General features: G+C 38.2%; 1 protein-coding gene across 2 annotated transcripts; it reads left to right on the top strand.

Annotated features, from left to right (window-relative positions):
- Window positions 1-1,403: 1,403 nt before the first annotated feature.
- On the top strand, window positions 1,404-19,292 carry LOC137188951 (F-BAR and double SH3 domains protein 1-like). Of its 2 annotated transcripts, none has more exons than XM_067598550.1 (21): window positions 1,404-1,560; window positions 3,291-3,388; window positions 3,553-3,598; window positions 4,457-4,530; window positions 6,722-6,863; window positions 7,139-7,275; window positions 8,105-8,168; window positions 8,442-8,570; window positions 9,636-9,758; window positions 11,573-11,668; window positions 11,782-11,898; window positions 12,626-12,730; window positions 14,343-14,498; window positions 14,832-14,960; window positions 15,644-15,727; window positions 15,839-15,983; window positions 17,232-17,332; window positions 17,722-17,841; window positions 17,923-18,037; window positions 18,130-18,185; window positions 18,334-19,292. In XM_067598550.1, the coding sequence occupies exons 1-21, from the start codon at window positions 1,540-1,542 to the stop codon at window positions 18,382-18,384; spliced, it is 2,109 nt and encodes a 702-aa protein (XP_067454651.1). In that variant the 5' UTR covers window positions 1,404-1,539; the 3' UTR covers window positions 18,385-19,292. The 2 variants fall into 2 exon arrangements, with proteins under 2 accessions (XP_067454651.1, XP_067454650.1); XM_067598549.1 differs by having other exon boundaries at window positions 6,719-6,863.
- Window positions 19,293-19,998: the final 706 nt, after the last annotated feature.

The following is a 19,998-nucleotide window of genomic DNA, read 5'->3' as shown; positions in this document are numbered from 1 at the left end:
AGAAAAAGACAAAAAAAAAGCCTAGCCAAGAACAAAATCTGCAGGTCCTTCAGGTCTTCTGGTTGCCTAATGATTTCGTTGATATAATACTTTTTATACTGCAAAGTGCTTCACAAGCGAGACAAACAATATAGTCAAAGACATGGCTACACCTGAAAGGAATAGGGTATTGAGTAAAATATCAGTATAAGCAAATCTGCAGAAACAGGTATTCAGGAAATGAATGATCAAAAATTAATTTTTCTCATCTCTAGGTGAAGATGCATCATATATTTAGTTAGTAATGAGTTACTGCACTGTATTATCAATAAGCAAATACATCTATCAAATCAATTAGGAGTTATTGAGGTATCACCCAAAGATAAATCAAACACTATCTCTTAATATGCTGCATGATTGATACTCAGATGTATGACAGCAGTACTTTTTTTGTGGATATCAACCTGTTTGTTGTTGATAATATTGATGCTGAACATGAAATATGATGTATGTTAGCAAATGTGTTGTTTTTTTTTACCTGTTATTTATTTTATTTATTATTATTTATTATTAATTATCTTTATGTTAAGGATACATATCACCTCATGTGCCTATTTATTGCTATTTATTTCCATAACTTATTTGGATGCTTGTGGGAAAAACACTTGAATACAATTGACACTGTAAAATATACAACGTGTTTTACCTACACGGAATACTGATCATTATACTGTATAAAGACTGAACAGTAATGTAAACTGATCCACCTGAAGTGCTGTACTGCCATGATTTGATAACTCAGGGTTCAAACTAAACCCATCCTTTCCAAATGAAATTGTCTTTGTTCATGTCTCTGGGCTCATCTGTAACCTTATTTATTTTTTTCTTGTGAATCAATATGTAAACTCTTCCTTCTTTCTGCACAAATAAAAATATGATCATATCATTAATCCAGTGTGTGGGCTTGTTTTTATAATCACTTCTTAACCTAACTAGCATTTATATCTGAAAGAATATAAATAAGGTCATGTGGAAAAAAAAGCTGTGAGTGATATTAGATTTCACAGATTAATATCACTACTTTTAGAAAAAAGTATTCTGCAATAAAACTTTGAATTGAATTTTGCAAATAAAATCTGAATTGTGAGAAAACTGTCCAAACCCACAGGAAAGAGCCAGGATTTGAAGAGAAGAGGTAGACAGCAGGGTTTTTTTTAATGCAATTATTTAAGATAAAACATTTACGATAAATATTTTAATGGCATAAGTTTCACTTTAAAGGTAGAATTCTGAAAACATGCATGTGGTTGAGTGCTGACAATGAAGAGGAGTTTCAAATGTTAACATGAAGTGACTGGACTCTTCTGCCCTCTATAGGTCTTCTTCAGGACGGCACCAGAGGGAAGGAGGCAGAGAGAGAGAGAGAGAGAGAGAGAGAGAGAGAGAGAGACAATAGCACATGTGCATATGTGAAAATACTGAGGAAGTAGCAGAGCACAACAGCTGAAACAAACAGACAATAACGGAGAGAATAGCAGACAATATCAGCATCCAGCAACCATGCAGCCACCACCCAGAAAGGTAAGCTGGTGCTCAGAGTATAATGTGGAGTTCTGTGGAAGGAGAGTTGAAAGAGGGCTTACACATGATGGTACTTTGTGTCTCTGCTACTTTCATTTCTGTTCGTCCAGCCCACCTTCCTTTAAAGTTAATACTTTTTAAATAAAATTTTAAAGAGCAATGAAAAAATTGATACTTCAATAATTACATTTTACATAACATGCTTACAAATGTGTCTAGATATAAGTTTATATATTGTATATATTGTTGCATCTGTCTACAAGTACCAGAAATATATTTTGGCCCATTGAGTGAATGCCAGAGCATGTACACTGACTCCTAAAGGTTCATAAATGTAGGTTTCTACATTTATGAAATGTACAAGGTCATTTAGGTATTTGAGATCATTTTGTGTGTACCTGATACAGACGTTACATTTTGTACTCTAGTCAGAGTTGGACTCAATATCATTCAATTCAGCGTTTTCTCAGTTTCTCTGCAGTCATAACAAGGAAAGTACATATTTGTGACTAATGTCAGTCAGGTCAGGTTTTTTATCACCATCTTTGTCACACAAGACTTGTTGATGGAGAAACCTTCTTTTAAATGAAAAATAACTTAATAAATAATGAATTGAATGTAACAAAAAATGGCACTACAAAACTGTCAACTACTGAAAATGTGACTGTGAATTTGATAATATGTTAGCTTAATGTTAATTTGCTCAAAACAAAGGTGACTTTGTGGTGTGGAGGGTTCGTCTTGGGTTTAGATTTCCACCATTGACTAATATACCTATATATTGAGAGAGACTTTTGACAGTTGCAGGAAAATCACAAAAGTAATCATGCAGTCTGTTGCTGTAATTAATTACTTTACCTACCTTACCTACAAACCAGTGAGGTGCTCTAGTTCCAGGGATCTGATATTTTACATGCTGGCTCACTGATGTGATGGGAAACCCAATGGAACAGGTTCATAATTAATGTTATTAATTGCACCTGTGCTATTCAAGTCAAATGTCTGCCATGAAAAAGTTTCTATTGACTTCTAAGGAGCACATGGAGGAATCTATTGTTTTAGTTAATGCCATTTCAAAAACCTCTCTGCTGAAATATAAAATGCAGTGGGAAAAGCCACTGTGGACAGTCAGTCACATTTAGCATCTGAAAACATTCTTGAAAAGACATTTTTTAAAGCAGTTAGCTTATCCTCCGTAGAGGCACCGCACAGCACCACATATGTTCTGTCAGCATAGTGGGGCTACAGGATAATGGCCCTCCCACATGACTTGGATGTATTTAATAGTTTCCTAGCTCATGATACCTGATGTGTAGCCTATTTTGTCACTTTTGATGTAGGCTACCTGCTATGAGATTTTGAGCTCACGTAGGCCCTGAAGCTACCTCTGTAATAGTCACAGAGACAAACTTTTGCCTGATTTAATGTAAAGATGATGTAAAGATGAAATTGATAGAATTAAAATGATAAAATTTACATTCTTAAAGAAGAAGTTTCTGATAAGGTAAAGCTCAAATATCAGTCACTGACACATCTCACTAGATGAGAAAGTAAACAGAAGCAGACCAACACTAAGTACTCCTACAGTTTTTGAGTCAACAGGCAGTTCACTAATGGGGTTTGATAAACCTGACTGATTATGATTTATCCTCAGAGCTGTCCCTCTGTGTTTGTGTGTGTGTGTGTGTGTGTGTGTGTGTGTGCGTGTGTGTGCGTGTGTGCGTGCGAAGGTGAAAGAGAGCCAGCAGGTGAAACTGGTATTCTCAGAACAGCTCAGCAAATTGCAGAACAAGCAACATCAGGACACTGAACTTCTGGAGGAGATAAGGTACAATACTTCTTCAGACTGTGAATATTTGCATGACATTGGATTATATAAGACAGAGGGTGATACGCGGGGAGATCAATACAGAGATGATGATTGAAGGGCAGTGTTACATTACATTTCTGTCTATGTTGCGTGTGTTGGGTTTTGTCTGTGTGTTCCCCAAGGTCCTTCAGTAAGCAACGAGCAGCCATCGAGAAAGAATATGGTCAGGTGAGTGCACACACAAACAGGCCAACTATTCTAGTCCACTATTAGATCTATTACTGGCACCTTTCATTTTTTTTCCTGGAAATGCTCATCATTTATCGATTAGAGGCTCCATGTCAGCACACCACCTGAGTGCTGTGGTGTTGTTTGTTTACTCATGTGATTGTATGTGTGTGTCTGTATGTTTCAACACTCTGTTATGCTATCCTAACTAGGCATTTATCAGTGTTTCTCCTCTCTTGCCATGTCTTTATTTAACCTCTCACACTGGATGTTCTCAGTTTCCACCATTTTGGCAAAGCTCTCTGAGGAGCTGTATGTGTTTTCACACAATTTTGGGGAATGTGTCACGTAACTATGGTGTGATCATCGGATAAGTTTGTGTGTGTGTGTGTGTGTGTGTGCGTGTGTGTGTGTGTGTGTGTGTCTATGTGTGTCCATACTAATGCTGACAAATGTATACTCAACATGTAGGGTACCCAACAAGTATTTTCAAACGAGTCTACATCCACATTAGTGATTTTGTGAGGCTAATTAGCACTTGAATGTACTAAGTGTAGTTGAGGCTCATGGAAATGTCTGGTGTTGGTATTTGGTCATAAACAAAAATATTGGACAAATTAAAATTTTGACCTGACAATTGTGAATGGCTACAAAGATCTGTAACATCATACTAAAACAAGGGTAATGCAGTAACAATAGAGTGACAACAGTGACAAAATAGAGTCAAAGGACTAACAAATAATAATACTATTCATCCTATTCATACTATCTCAAGTAAAGCACCTCGTGTTTTCAATAAACTACATTTTACTGTCTTTTCTTGGGGTTGTGATGTTATGCTAAACGGTGCAATTTCAGGCTCTTCAGAGGTTAGCTGTCCAGTACCAGAAGAGAGACTGGCAAAGAGGAAATACAGATGCTATTGCTTCTGGGTAATACACACACACACACAATCTTCTCATCAGCTGTTTTCGTTTTGTTTTTTCAAGGGTAATTTCATCACAAAACCAACCTCTAGTCTAGATTCTGAACATATCTGGCTGCTATGATGTCATTTTCAAGTGTGGGAAGTTGTGTTATCTATGTATCAGTTCCATGTTGTGTCATTTTGCAAAGAACAGTTGCGGTTGAGAGTAGATTGTTGTTTATGAAAAGACCATATGTTGCTTTTAAGTGGTAAAGCATCATAGCTTATAGACAGAGGAAAACTCCATGACACCTACAGTTTTCTGTAGGAGGTATACAGTTTATGTTTGTACCGTTAAAGGGGAATAAAGGGGAAGGATACAAAAGAAAATATACAGCTAACCCAAGACATACTTGTATAACTTGTAACTTGTGACCTTCACAAAATTTAGTTTTAATGTTTAGAGGGATGATTTGACACACTTGACCCTCACAATAGACGAATGCAGCCAATGTGTTGAGCTCTGAAGCGCTGCTGCGATTACTGTGGTGGCAAAGTGGAACTAAACAGAGATGTTTGGTTTCATCACCATCGGCAGTGAAGATGAAGGTAGTTTGTGTGAATGTGGAAGTCCTTCAGTCTCTAAGCACTAGTCTGAAAGTGGTTTTGACACAGACTTTGGCAAAAAAATAACATGAACGTAGAGCTTGTGTTAGTGCTGTGTGGAGTAGCCAGTTAAACACAGGAGGGATTATATGCTAGTTTATGATTTAAATCAAACTGCATGATTTCCTGCATTGTAATCAGAAGAAATGCATCATTTAAAAAAAAAAATTGGAAACATGTTAACAAGTGATTAGCAGGGTGGTGGTATTTTAGATTATAACCTTATTTTATGGTCTTTCTATGCCGTTTTCAACATATAACCAGTTCTACAGGATCTCTTGTGAAGATTTCTCGGCAAAAGCATTTAAAATGTGAAATCCTTTACAGATACTACAATGATATATGCAGGTTCTCAAGTGAGGTGCCACTGCAGTAATGGCAGCTTGTCTACTTCCACCTTCAACCTGAATTTGTCTATAAAAGAACCCCAACAAAAATATCTGGCCTATCAGGACACCCCAGACAAGGTCATGGTCATAGGAGGGTAAACAGCCACGTCAACCCTCTCACAACAGGGGGTGTCCATGACAATCCAAATCGCCAATTTTGTAGCTAATGTGATGAGCTAACTTGTTAGCTATGCCTCAGTCCCCAAAACTAAATAAAAAACAAAGGTTATGACCGGAACAGGAATGTGACAATAGTTATGTTGTGACTACATGACAACATGGGAAAAACGATGCGATTACAGATTAGTTTTAGTTTATTTTTTAGCTAACATTAGCCAGGCAGCATAGACAGGTGTGCCAATGCCAGAACTCTAAATCAACACAACACTTTGGAGTTACCAGGCAATGACTGCACTGTACTTACATACAGAAGAGGAAGTAATTAAAGTTATGAAACACTAAATATATTATCGGACATGTCTATTAGAAATGAAATTGTTAACTAAATAAGAAAATAAAAATGGTGATGTGCTTAAAGCATAGTGTAAGGGTTTATAATTATTTTGACATTGTGTGGGTCAGCTTGTTTGCTGTCTTAGTTTGATGGGTCTCAGTGTTCAGTGGACAGTGGATGTGCTAGTTTGGTGCAGGGTGTAGTTTTTAGGGAGATGGTTAACGGCTACCAAATAAGCATGCAGCTCCCAGTAACTCCAAAGATGTTTTATCTACATGTTACGTTAAGCAAGCTGTTGATGGTCAGTAAATACCTCCAAAACGTTGGCTGAATAAACCATAATGTCTTGTTTTATATTTTCACACATGTTAAATACAGAAGATGTAACATAGGTGTGAAGACTGGGGTTGTTTAGAGGCACTTTGACAGAACTAGGTGTAGAACTAGGAGTAAACAAGCATAATAATTAGTAAAATGTAATGAATAATTGATTAATTTTTTAAGTAACATAACTTGCCTAACAGTGTTGTCAATATTAGGTGTACAAATTAAACAATATGCACTGTTAGCTTTTCATGTTACCAGTAATTATCAGCTTTAATTTACAAATGTATGGCGAAAAGTGCACAATACAATTGAGGCATCAGGAGTTGTTGATGTCAGTACTGATGTGCGTGCATGTGTGTGCGTGCATGTGTTTTCAGCAGTGTGTTTGGGGTGTGGCGATCCGTGGTAGATGCCACAGCTCAGACAGCCGCATCACGACTTGCTGCCACAGAGGAGTATCGCAGACTGATTGGACAAGCCTCCAGAAGTCTTCGCAATGCAAAGGACGTCCGAGCAAAGAGAGTGAGACATGCGCACACATGCACACACAAACACACACACATGCACACACATAAGCAGTGATCAAATACTGAAAATATGTAGACACTCATTATGTGTCATTTTAATAACTACAAATAGATTAATAAAGCAAAGGAGCACTATTTAATTCTCTAAAACCCTACAGTGTGACCATGAAACATGAACCAAAGGGCATCGATGGCTGAATTAATTATTTTGGGGTGTGTGTGTGTGTGTGTGTGTGTGTGTGTGTGTGTGTGTGTGTGTGTGTGTGTTAGGGTCTGGAGAGGCTCCAAAGGGTACAGGGTGAAGTGGTGGATTCTCTGCGTGAGCTGCACAGGATCAAGAAGAGCTACCACCAACTCAGTCACATTGCCAATGTTGCTAGAGAAAAAGCTGCTGATGCACAGACCAGGTCAGTGTGCACTAGTGCATGTCTGTTTGTATGTGTGAGAGAGCAAAAAATATTTGATGCTAAACCATGGAAAAGCCAGTGTTGTCTGCTGAAAAGAGCCTGGTAGACAGCTAATGACATCTGCGTAATTCAAGCCGTGAATTAGTTCATAGGCAGTTAAAAGATCTGAGATGTGCTGTAGCTTTTGTGGGTGTCAAATTTGTGGAAAGAATTGTGAGATCGCAAACCACTACCGTGTTGTTAATGGTTAAATTCTGCATCAGAGTCACAAGGTCACTTCCTGTTCCACTTCCACTTCCATATGACATATGATGATATCATCAGAACATGATATGTGAAGTTGATACAGGTCTAGTCAGCATTCAGATGACAAAACAACAAAGCAGAAATATGGGGAAAAATGTTAAACTATCCAAACAAAATTAAATGTCATTAATTATAAAGAGGAAATATGAACAATAAAGGCATTGATGTGTAGGTAAAGTATGTATTGAAATGTTGAAATGTAGTGCATCGCACAGTACCACTGAAAATACACTTAATACAGTTCAACTAGTATTAAGTTATTTAACAATTGTTTAGTCTAAAATGAAAATGATGGCTGGAGAAACTTTTATAATAAAATTAATATAAAAGACATTGAAGTTCTCCAAGCTTAAGTATTTCAGTACAGTATTTCCTGTTTTAAATGCTATTTAATGAAAACATTAAGTTAAGTCAGAGTTTACTGCATGTATTGAAATGAACTTTCAGATAATGTGTGGCTACACTCTGTATGTCTTTTGTTATGTCTTATATGTTAGCAATATGTTTTCACTTTGTCTTCCAGAGCAAGGAAGAGTGAGCATGGGATTTTCCACTTTAAAACCGGAATACATAAGATGACTGCTAAGGTATGGAGCTGAAATGAACTATTGTAAAACTTTCTTCTTCTACTTTTCTGTCTCCAGCTGCTATACCTGCTGGCAGTGTTAAAGTAATGATCATTAACCTTGTCATCAAGCTAACGTATAGCTGCATTAATACATTTGGGACACTTGGGGTTGTGAAAACATCAAAACAAATGGTCTGTACACTCCATATTTGCTCCTTTTTCCAAGTTGAGGCTATTTTGCATTTCACTTGAACCAGCTTTAAAGAGTATTATTTTACATGTGTGCATTCAGCTCAGCGCCAGGCTGAAAGAGTGTGATGACCGTTTGACTGAAGTTCGCAACGAGTATCTGCTGGCGTTAGCAGCAGTCAACACCCATCAACTACACTACTATACCGATGACTTACCACGTATTATGGAGGTAACAAACACGCACACAAACACAGACAGATAATGAACCGGAGAAAGAGACGCTTGAACCATTTTATCAGTTGTGTATCTGATAAAACACTGACCACATCATTTCCTGGTATATTTCAAACTGTGCACATTGCACAAGACTACTTTTTTGTAACTTTTCCACACTGACATCATCACCAGGTAATAATACGTAATTCAACATTCCTCCCTCTTATGTTGGACTTTCCAAACAAACTCCTACCTCCCACTGTCTCTGACACTGAACTGCTCATACACGTGTACTTTGTTTAACCCTCATCCTACCAAGGACTACAGACTGGGGTTCCAGGGAACCACAAGAAACCACCATCATGGCAAAACTTATTTCTTCTCAAAACATTATTAGTTATGTAATTAATGTCATCTGAAAAAAACAGAGCATTATTATTCTAGGAAAATTACAGTTAATTTGCTTATTGTATAAAACAAAACAAAACAAAACTTTATTTAATACAAAGTGCAGCTTTTATCCCAGTATAATCTTTCCACAAAAGCTTCAAAATGACTGACAGAACCCCAATACATTGGTGTTTTTAAAAAGCACTGATTAAAACAGAAACAGAAAACAATTATATGAAGTCATTAGGAACAAATTGATTGACAAAGTCATGAAAAATTGAGATGATAGAATAAAACACCTGTGAGATATGACACAAAGTATACCTCTGGAGTCTGTGGGTACCCCAGTCGACTCTTTACCTTCAAAGGGAAAGTAAGGGAGCAGTTGCCAGTTGTTAACATTTTTCTAACCTTTATTAATGGCAGCACAGTCAACAGACAAAGGCAAAGGCACAACACCATAACAACAGTGGTCAATACAAAATAGTACTGGTTGTTTTTTGTGTATCTGGGCATATACTGTATAGTCTGTTGTTTGTACTGTACTTGAGAACTTGGAGGTGATAGGTATCTTAATGCACGATGAGGTGGGTCCTCTAGTATGTTAGTCTGGCCATGCATATGAGATAAAACAGTGGTGAACATATCCTAACTGCTGAATATCTCTTTTCCTCTTTTTTTCCTAAAGCAAATGGATGGTGATATTTATGACAATTTGAGGAGCCATTTTACCCTGCTGTGTGGGACAGAGATGAACACCTGTCTGGCAGCACACAAACAGTACAGCAGGATATGGGACAGTGTGGCTAAGGTATAGGTGCATTTGTATGTGTGTGTGTGTGTGTGTGTGTGTATGCATATTATAATTGGAAGTGTTTGTTATAGACAAATCTGAGCTGGTGGCACCTCACTAAAAAACCTGCATATAACACTGTAATGAGTGTAAAGGATTTCCTTTTTAAACGTTTTTGTCAAGAAAACTTTCCAGGAGATCCTGTTGAACTAGTTATATATTGAAAATATATCAAATGCCATTAAAATAAAGATAATAATATAAAAAACATTTCTGTTCTGTGCTGTTATCAGCTGCTAACAATAACAAACAAAAATGAACAGCCACAAGCTTCTGCTCCATGGAATCAACTTTACTTTTATAAGTCTCCATTAAATCCTCATGTTTTGGTTGTATTCTGGGCATCATGCCAACTAACCAGAGGACAAAGTTACATTTCCTGGCTGAAATTCACTCTCAGTATCATGTGTTTCTGATTTTAATTAAATGATGCATTTCATCCGATTACAATTCAAGAAAACAGGCATTTAAATGATTTCATTCATAAGCTAGACAGTAATTCCTGCTGGGCTTTTATGAGCTACTGCACACAGCACTTTCACATCCAGACTGTGGAGGTCAGACAGAAGCACTACATTAATGTCATTTTTTCCCAAAACCTGCATCAGAAGCAATTTCACACTGATGTTTAAAGACTAAATAACTTCCACATTCACACAGACTACATTCATCTGTCGACTGTGTTCCACTCTGACATCACAGTAATGGCTTCAGAAAGAAACACATACATCAGCCGCTGGATTCATCTAAAGAGTGTTGATTAATATGAGGGTATGAGTACAAGTGTGCTTAACTACTGTATGTGTTTGTGTTTTTTGTGCTCTTATGCTACATTCATATCACATTGGAATTACCGTAATGGCCAATATTTGACTTGTAAATAGCATTCAGTTGTAATGAAGACAAGGAAACTTGGATCTGATATATATATGACTTAATAATAAAAAAGTGCCTGAAAACCAAACCAACATGGATGTCTCACATCCAGCAAACTCATCATTCAAGGTCCATAGTTCCATATTTCATGGATGTATAGCCATATTGTCAGTGCACAGTATTTTCTCTGCAATCATACAACCATCTTAATGTTTTGTGGTGAATCTTTCCATCCCATATGACATGAATGCAGCATTGCGTAATAATAGCCAACCCACTGCTCTAACTTTAAAGATATTAGAATATGTGACATGCCTTCAATAATCAATGTCTATTCAAATCGAATTTGATACATAAGAATGATCCCACAGCGACTCCTGAGACGCCAGACACAAGACATTTCTCACCTCCTCTCTAGAGGACATGCAGCAGGGGCAGAGGGGTTACAGGGAAGGTGACAGACAGGGAGAAAGAAGGGAAGGAGAAAAACATAAAAGAAGAAGACCATGTTTAAAGTAAGGACAGATAGAAGTGAGAGAACAGGGAGTAACAGATGTTTTTGGTTGGATGGTCAGGGAAGAGGAGGGGGCGAGAGTCACTGGTACAACTAGGTTGAAGTTTCAGAGGGAACAGAAGTTTACAGAGGGAAATTCAACACATAGCCAAAATGTCTGAACTCACAAGTGAGTGCAATTTGAAGGGAACACTTCAACAGTTGTTCCTTTCAAAATGTGAGTGGGTAGAAAGCATTTTAGCACCTTGGTTTATTGGCTGGCCCAGACGAGCAGACATGAAAACACTGGATTTTTTTGTTCACTTACATATGTTTTGTAAGCGCAAACTCAGTCCGTCTTTTTGATTTGGTGTCGTGACATGATTGGTTGTTGTGTTGTCAGGTGACCAGAGAGAGAAACGTGCAGCAGTTTCTACAAGAATCAGTTTCCTTCAGCAAAACACCTGAATTCAGCTTCCAGTCAGCTCCACGTGACAAGGTGTGTTTGTGTGTGTGTGTGAACATCAGGGGCTGCAGGACAAATAATGCACTAATGTACTATGCAGTTGTTTAAAAAATGAAAGATACTTTGTTTGTCTGTCTTGTGTTCAGGTGTCTGTTCTGCAGGAGGTCTGTGCTTTAGAAGGGGAGGGCTGTCTGGTTAAGGAGGCCAAGAAATGGGCTTCCAAAGCTGCTAAAGACTATAAGATCGTCACCCATGGAGAGAGGGTGAGACTTTGAGGTCAAAGTTAGAAAGTCAAGATGCTGCTGTGGTTATTTTCACTTGCTCTTTTTTTGTATTATTTTTATTCAGTTTTGGTTGTAATATTTAAAGGACAGATTCACACACATTTTCAGGTCTGTCTTAAAACAACAGTCAGGTGCCCAGATGAACATTGAAACATGTTTTTCTTGCTGTAATCATTCCTCCTGTTCATACTGACCATACAAGATTCTATCATAATGCACTTACAATATAAGTGATGGGAGACAAAATCCACAGTCCTCCTTCTGTGGAAAAATGTATTTAAAAGTTTATGTGAAGCTAATATGAAGCTTCAGCGTCCAAATGAGTCAAATCAAGTAGATATCTTTCAACGTTACAGTCTTTCTAGTGTCAAAATCCCTCTTTTTGTTACTGTACTTCCACCGCAGCTCAACATTTGATGTTAAAAAGACTGTAAGCATGGTAGATATCCACTTGATATGACTCACTCAGACTGCTGAAGCCTCATATAAGCTTCACATCAACTTTTAAATGCATTTTTTTTTTGATGGAGAAGATAAAGAGTGTAATGGAAAACTGTTCTGTGATTTTGCTGTTTTCATCTTTTTTATAAAATTAAATTAGATGTTAAATGTTAAAATCATTTGAAGTAAAGTCTTATATATTTGTAATTCCTTGTATATTTGTCTGCTTTGCTCTTTGTCTCTGTGTGTCTGCGGTCTTCCTCAGGCCTTAAGGACACTAGAGAGTCGGTTGAAGCTCTTGTCGGGGGAGACGGGGCTCAGTGTGGAGCAGAAGATAGCGGAGGTGCAGGACAGCGTCAGGAAAGCCAGGGTACTTGTTTTTACATTTGTTTTAAATGCGCTTTTTCTCCACACAAAAAGCCAAAGTTCAAAATTCAACATCCATCCATATATACCTTAGTTCAGCAACATAGAATCATTCCTTATGATGTTTTAAACATGTATATCATGGCTTGAACAGCATCTCATCTGCAAATCAGATGAACTGTGGCTGGACCTGTTCACATGTGTACCTGTAGTTCACATTAAATACCCTGTTAAATAAAAACATTGTGGTGACACAAAAGTTTGCTTCTTCAACAGTAATGTGCTTCTTAAATAGGATTCATAAATATCTCCAATGTCTCAAACAGGGCCAGCCAGACAGAGGCTGCCCCAGCAAGTGTCAGAAGAGGCCCCTGAATTTACAGAGAGTTTAGCTTTTATGAACTGCTGAAACCTGATTAAAGGACACTGCACTCTATACTCTACATACAGTACTAACTACTATTTCTCTAAGAAGGGGCCCCACACTTTATTTACTTTTACATCTTCAGAGCCTCACCCTTCCTCCTAAGCACAGTCATATATCTCTTCCTTGCAACTGCTTGCAAGCAGTTTCATATGCAGTATACTCGCATACTAACAAAGTGCATCATCATACATAGTCATATCAACATTCCAGTTCAAAGCAGAACAGCGTGTGGATGTGGTTAACACATTGTAGACCAGACCTACAATATAACCTCTGTTAGAGTACCAGGAGGCCTCTGTGTTTGCTCAGTTGCGGTAATGAGGAGAGCCTAAAGGCCCTTTTTACAGCAAAGCACAGGTTTTACTAATAACATTAAAAATGGCTCTTCTCCATGGAATTATCTCAGTAGCCATGAGAGTAAGTGATCATTCACAACACCAAGGCTCTGGTACTGGCACATCTAAATGGATTGCTTTTTTAAATACCTTTATAATCTGCAAAACCAGAAATTTCATCTTTTTATTCCTGTCCACACATTCTTCTTCCTTGTCAAAATCTGGTGCCTAACTACATTACCCACAGTGCAACCTGAGTCAATTTATTTAATTATACAGATTCAGGTGTGTTATGCTAGTAGTAGCTCATGTAGCCTGGAGCTGCTAGCCTCCAGCAGAGATGAGGAGCAGCCACAGAGATCTGGTAACCTCACTTCTTTCTGATTCCACACCTCCAGATTTTTTCTTTTTTAAACTTGTAGTCTTCAGCATCAACCAACACTGACTCGAGTGACATCACTTGAGGCTGCTGATCAGATTTACTTCTGGAGCCACAAAGGGCTTTATACTACTTTTTTTCACATATTCAGTAGTACTCCCCAACACCTGGAAACACTGTGATAAAAATATAGTATAAAAGTATAAAATCAGAGAAGTTCCACTTTAAGTGAATTTGAAGGTCATTAAAAAAAAAAAGCAAATAGACTGATCTGAATCAGCTGGGGTGATGGTTTCCTTAATGCATAGCACAAAGTTGGAAAAACATGGATTAAAGTTAAGAATTCAAATTCTGTAGTAAAGGGACTCCTGCAGCTCTATTGACATTTCACATCTTACTACTCATAGAACAAAAGCCAGCTGCTGTCTGTCTGTATCTCTACAGTAACATGTTTCGTTGTGTCTCCCCGTCTCAGCTCAGCAGGGTGAAAGCAGAGGCCCGTCTGACTCTGTTGTCAGAGAGCGTTGCAGGGATTGAACTGTGGCTTCATAACGCCATGAACCAGGCAGAGGAGGAGCTGGAAAGAGAGAGACGGCTCAGTGAACAGAGGAAATCCACTGAGGACTTTTCAGTACGCAAACACACATATAAACACACACAGAACTCAGTTAGTCTTATGTTGAGCCCATCAGGACTTAAGATCCTTGGACACATTTTGATCCTGTTGGCTGAGGGGTGTGCATCATTTACAGATAATTGCACAGTTGTGACAAGGCTGCCTTGTCTCCATTCTAAATAATACGCAAAGCCATACATACACGCTGTACATTAGCTTTACTAATTGCAAGAAGGAGCTAAGCTCAGAGGGAAAATACTGTCTGTCGACTTTGTCTTGATTCTCAGGCCAGTGAGATACCAGCATCCTGCAATGAAAGCCCTCTTGTGTGATCTGTGTGTTTTCCAGGAAGAGGAGTTTGAGCTGACTGACTTTGACGACTACGAAGATATGAACGGAGATATCTTTGCAGATCCAGCCTCAACATCTGGAGTGTGTGTTTACCCTGCAGCCTGCAGAGTTGTCTATAGCTACCAGGTAGTGCACAGTATTTAGAAGTTCAGAAGCATTCTAGCAGACCTCGTCTTACCAACCTCAGGATTGCCAGATACACAAACAGTGTTGACTGACAGTGGTGTATTGAGATTTCTGATATATTTTAAATAAGAGATAAATCATTGTTAAAAACCATGCAACTGTCAAATATGTCAACGTGTCGACTTGACACCTCTCTAACAGCTGTGGTTACGAACATTTGGGGAAGTAAAATTATGTCACAGGCACGAAAATGTTGAGAAAGCCGGTGTTACACATTTACAAATCAACAAGTCCATGAACAATTTGATCTGTCTAGAAAGATATTACATATCAACTATATTTGCTGTTGGTAAAAAGACTTTTGAAGGTCATGCTTATTCTCCTACAGTGTGTGGGCTTCATCTGAAATCAGTGGAACCTATTGGTAATTCAGAAAAGATACAGAAAAAGAAAATATTGCAAAAAAAACCCCCAAAAACCAACCCATTAGCATCTATTTGGCCACATTACTAGAAGCATCCTGCATGGCGTTTGGCCTGATGTTCACTCAGACATAAAGACAACTATAGGAAGGAAGGTAAAAAACACCGTATACAGTTTTGCCTGTGTGAAGAGTACAACTGCTATGCACAGTTCCATTCTGTGTGTGCAGTACAGCAGCTGACAATTGTTACTTCCTGTAGGCTAGCCAATCAGATGAGCTGTCAATCTTGGAGGGGGAAGAGCTTCAAGTGATTGAGGATGGAGACATGGAAGACTGGCTGAAGGTATCCAGACAATATCAGACTTTAAGTGAAACCTTTTTTTTATTTGTCAGAAAGATGTTTTCCCATGTTTCATCTGTATCTCTGTATACCTCTTCACATCTTGCTGTCCAGGTGTGTAACTCGTGTGGTCAGGTTGGGTATGTTCCTGAGCGGTACGTGCAGTTCTTGTGTCTACCAGCAGAAGACACCGTTCAGCTTGACAGTTCTTTCAGCTCCACCTCATCCACCGGAAATAAAGAGAGGGCAGGGAGCCGAGGTTAGTTATTTACAGTACACTACAACTGAATACATTGGCGTTTTTCTTCTTGTTACCTCACTTGGATGTTGTTCTCTTGACCACATACTGGGACTCTAAATGGTTACTTTCTCGCCTGAAAAAATATTAAAACTTAATAAATCGACATATTAACAGTCCTGCAGCAAAACTTACAGCAGCTGTCCACCTGGCTCAAAATCTCTGCCATTGCTGCTGTGGTGGCTTGGGGCCAGTGTTGCCAGATGGGAAATGTTAAAGTATTGTACCACCAGAGGCTTAAAATTATCGTATTTTGAGGAAAATTACCATACGCTGGTCATAACCAAGAGAACAAATAGGCGTAAATGTATAATTTTAGAAAACACCGTCTGCTGCCACTGCCTGTGCTGGCTGCAACACGTGCTGTGTTCACGGATGCGCCATAAACTCATACTTTGAAGATGCGCTGTCACAAATAAAACTCAAAAAACATTTTTAAATTACTAATGTAAAATACTTCAAAAGAGGCATATCGGAGATAAAAACATGCATGTTAGAAGCTATGTAGACAGTGTGATGTTTAGATGTTGCTCTAGTAATCTAGGCTAGTGTCCAGTTTGTTGCATCTTTCCTCTGCGCTGTAGATATGAGTTTTTAAATTTCCCACAGCACTGGAAGGTAGCAATTGATGCAAATTTTGGGACATAGCAGATACAGGTTAGCCTGTACTAATACTGTCACAAAATGATCAAATTATCATACATTATGGGACTTTTGGCATTATTGGCAAAATAGTCATACAAATATGATAATTATCATACATCTGGCAACGCTGCTCGGACCAGCGCTTCTTCTTCTTCCTCTCATGTTGGACAGAGGGCAGACTGGACGCTACAGTGAACACTATTGCCCTTGAGGTACAAAGTGGTATTATGAGACAGGACGGGCTAGGGCTAGCTGGTTAACATGCTAAATTCAATAAATATCTCTGCAACACAATACATAGATGTCTTTGACAAAATGTCAAAACTGTTATTTCTTCACAGTCACTTGATCATTTTAGTTAATTTTTGAATGTTTTAAATATAAATTCTGGCCAAATCTCACATAGTGCACTTTTAAATGCTGTATTTGAAATACAGTGACATACACATACATGGTGATGTGGCAATACAAGCATTTAATGTGTATGCAAAATGATTCAAAATCAGGCGGTGGAGTGGTGTGAATATGTGTGTGGTAATAATCCAGTCTTGAACTCTGTGTCAGGTGTGGTCCGAGCTCTGTACTCCTACCAGGCTCAGAGCGCAGAGGAGCTTTCCTTCCAGGAGGGGGCACTAATACACCTGATGCGCTGTCGACATGGAGAGGTGTGTGTTGTGTGTACCAACTCAAGGGCTGATTCCACATACATCATAGCGGGCAGGAGCTGATAAATTTCATAAGATTTCTAATGCAGCTGAGAAATTACACCTTCTTTTGCTTAATTTTAGAGGAATCAACTCCATCAGGCACTGGTTAATTGTTTAGTGGAGTCAGTGGATTTGATATGAATTACTATGTGGTCTAAATGAGAGTTTTGATTGGCACTCCTTTAAACAAAGATTCAAGAGATGGTGCTGATATTGTTAGCATTTCATACCTTTCATTTGCTTTTTTATTTCATTTGCTGTATCATATACCATTTTTGTTCCAACAACCCAATATCACAACACACAGTTCACATTATTTCTTTGAATGTTTTTTGTTTGTTCTTCAGGTGGATGATGGCTTTTGGGAGGGAGAGTTGAATGGACGGATCGGTGTCTTCCCATCGTTGGTGGTAGAGCTCGTCCATGATGAAGGGGAGGAGGAAGAAAAGGAGGAAGAGGAGGAGGGGGTGAGACTTTGCATATGTTACCCACGTAAACAGAACGATCCTATAAGTCAGTAAGTTCTATAATATTCATTTTTTCTCTAGCCTCTCCCAACTCCCGCCATGCCTCCCTTCTCTCCCCCGATCCCAATACCCTCAAACCAGGACAAACAGCAGGTCGTTCCCACAGGGCTGCCAAGACTGCCAGACAACAGAATCGGTTGGTGTATCAGTATTTCACACACGAAACATGTTAATTAAGGTGGAAACATCTGCCTGTGTGTTTATGTGTCTCTTCGTCTCTCCTGTCAGACACTGGAGGCAGCAGACACAACTCTCCAGATCTGTCCAGCAGCCGACTGAGACCAGTATGTAGTGTTAACAACAGCATTGCTTCAGTAACAACAATGAAAAATTATGCAAAAAAGATGTGCAATTGTAGAATTTATCTTCACACCAAAAAGGGTCAGTGATAATCAACAAACACATCTTTCTCCCAACTTTTTACTGTTTCAGTGCCGAGCACCACCTCCTCCTCCAACACAGAAGCCTTCGCCTCAGCCTTAATACGAAGACTGGTGTGAAGGTTCACAAGAAGACGTGTCTTGTTATGAGTAAAGAGTCCCTGGTTTTGTTCCTTTTATTGTGCGTCAAATATTTATCAGTTGTTTTTAGCAGTCAATATAGATACCAAAGTCATCCATGTGTCACTTCAGAGCAGTGGTATAAGCACCACATGAGCAGAGACAAACTGCAGTTGCTAATACAGATACAGTAGGAGCACCAACATGCAGTGTAAGGGTGAGACAATGCTAACATACAAGTTGAGTTATAATTTATTTATGCAGCACCTCATAACTGTACCCTTAGCTTTTGGTTACTGAGCTATTACCACAATTATGTAACAGCCTTTACAGCTAACAAGCAGCACAGTTCAGATGCTAAGTGTATAAAACAGCAAAAAAAAAGGGCAATTCTGACTGAAAAGAAAATGTAAAACAGTATTTGAATTTCTTTATAAATACTTCTTTGTATATACTTCTATATATTTTGTAGCCTTTAATAAACTGACAGGATGACATTAACATGTATCTCCATTACAGGCCATGTGTGGACTTCCAGGTCATGACTTTATTAGTATAAGTGTTAGTCTAAGAAAACATATTGTGAGAATATATTGTATGTGAGTACAGTTAAAATAAATATATGGATTTATTTGAACCTTTTTTTAAAATTTCATATCTGCTAAGATTATATAAGTTAATCATCAGCACCATGTTATGCAAAAAACACATTAATGCTCTTGTGCTGTGTTTATGGATTTAGTGACATTTATCTGTGGGAAAGTTTATCCACATGCAACATTATGGAAAAATTATGTGATTTGTTTCTACTTTTAGGACAATAGCAGAATGAGCTATCATCGATTGTGTTTCATATAACATTAAAGTAATAGTTTGGCTTTTGTAATAAGATCTTGGTGTGACATACTGTACTTCTGATCAGCCACTGACTGATGACATCAAGCTCAACAAGGACAAAACACACACTTGCCCAGGTTTGAAAAGCAGAACTCTGATATTTTATTTCATTAGAATAAATTATGATACATCTGCATATTTACAAGTCTCACAAATCATCAGCCTGTGTATTATATTGTACATATTTTCCAGCCCCTGTTAGCTAGGATAAATGGAATATACATCTCAACATTATTACAAACCCCCTGATTTGATCAATCAAGCTGTTTGCTAAAATGAGACTATTTACAGTATAATGAACATGGAGAACTTATGAGTTTAGAGACTTTTTAGTTGCAGTTTTTAGTGGTGCAAGTGATTCAATAGCTGCTGATCTATATCATGTGTTTTCATGAGCTACACATGTCAAAGTGGTGCTACTCACTATATGTCAGACAAAGGTAGTAATGATGACACAAGCAACTCAAACTTAACTCAAGGACATTTAACACACATCTTTACTGGATTTGTCCTTGTTCATACTCATACATTCATATAGTGGCTGGTGTATAATAACTAGATCTGATTATGAAGGGACCTTTAATGTGCCATTATCCAACTATGTGTTCGCATCGTACATCGATGCAAACAGAGTCTCAGACATGCCACAGGCTCCAATTCCCTTCAAAGGGCACAATAATAATTTAAACCCATCTAAGGC

This window comes from Thunnus thynnus, chromosome 9 (genome assembly GCF_963924715.1).
Source record: "Thunnus thynnus chromosome 9, fThuThy2.1, whole genome shotgun sequence".
NCBI classification, from domain to species: domain Eukaryota; kingdom Metazoa; phylum Chordata; class Actinopteri; order Scombriformes; family Scombridae; genus Thunnus; species Thunnus thynnus.
Note: the sequence above shows the minus strand (reverse complement) of the source record. Positions and strands in the feature narration are given on the sequence as shown.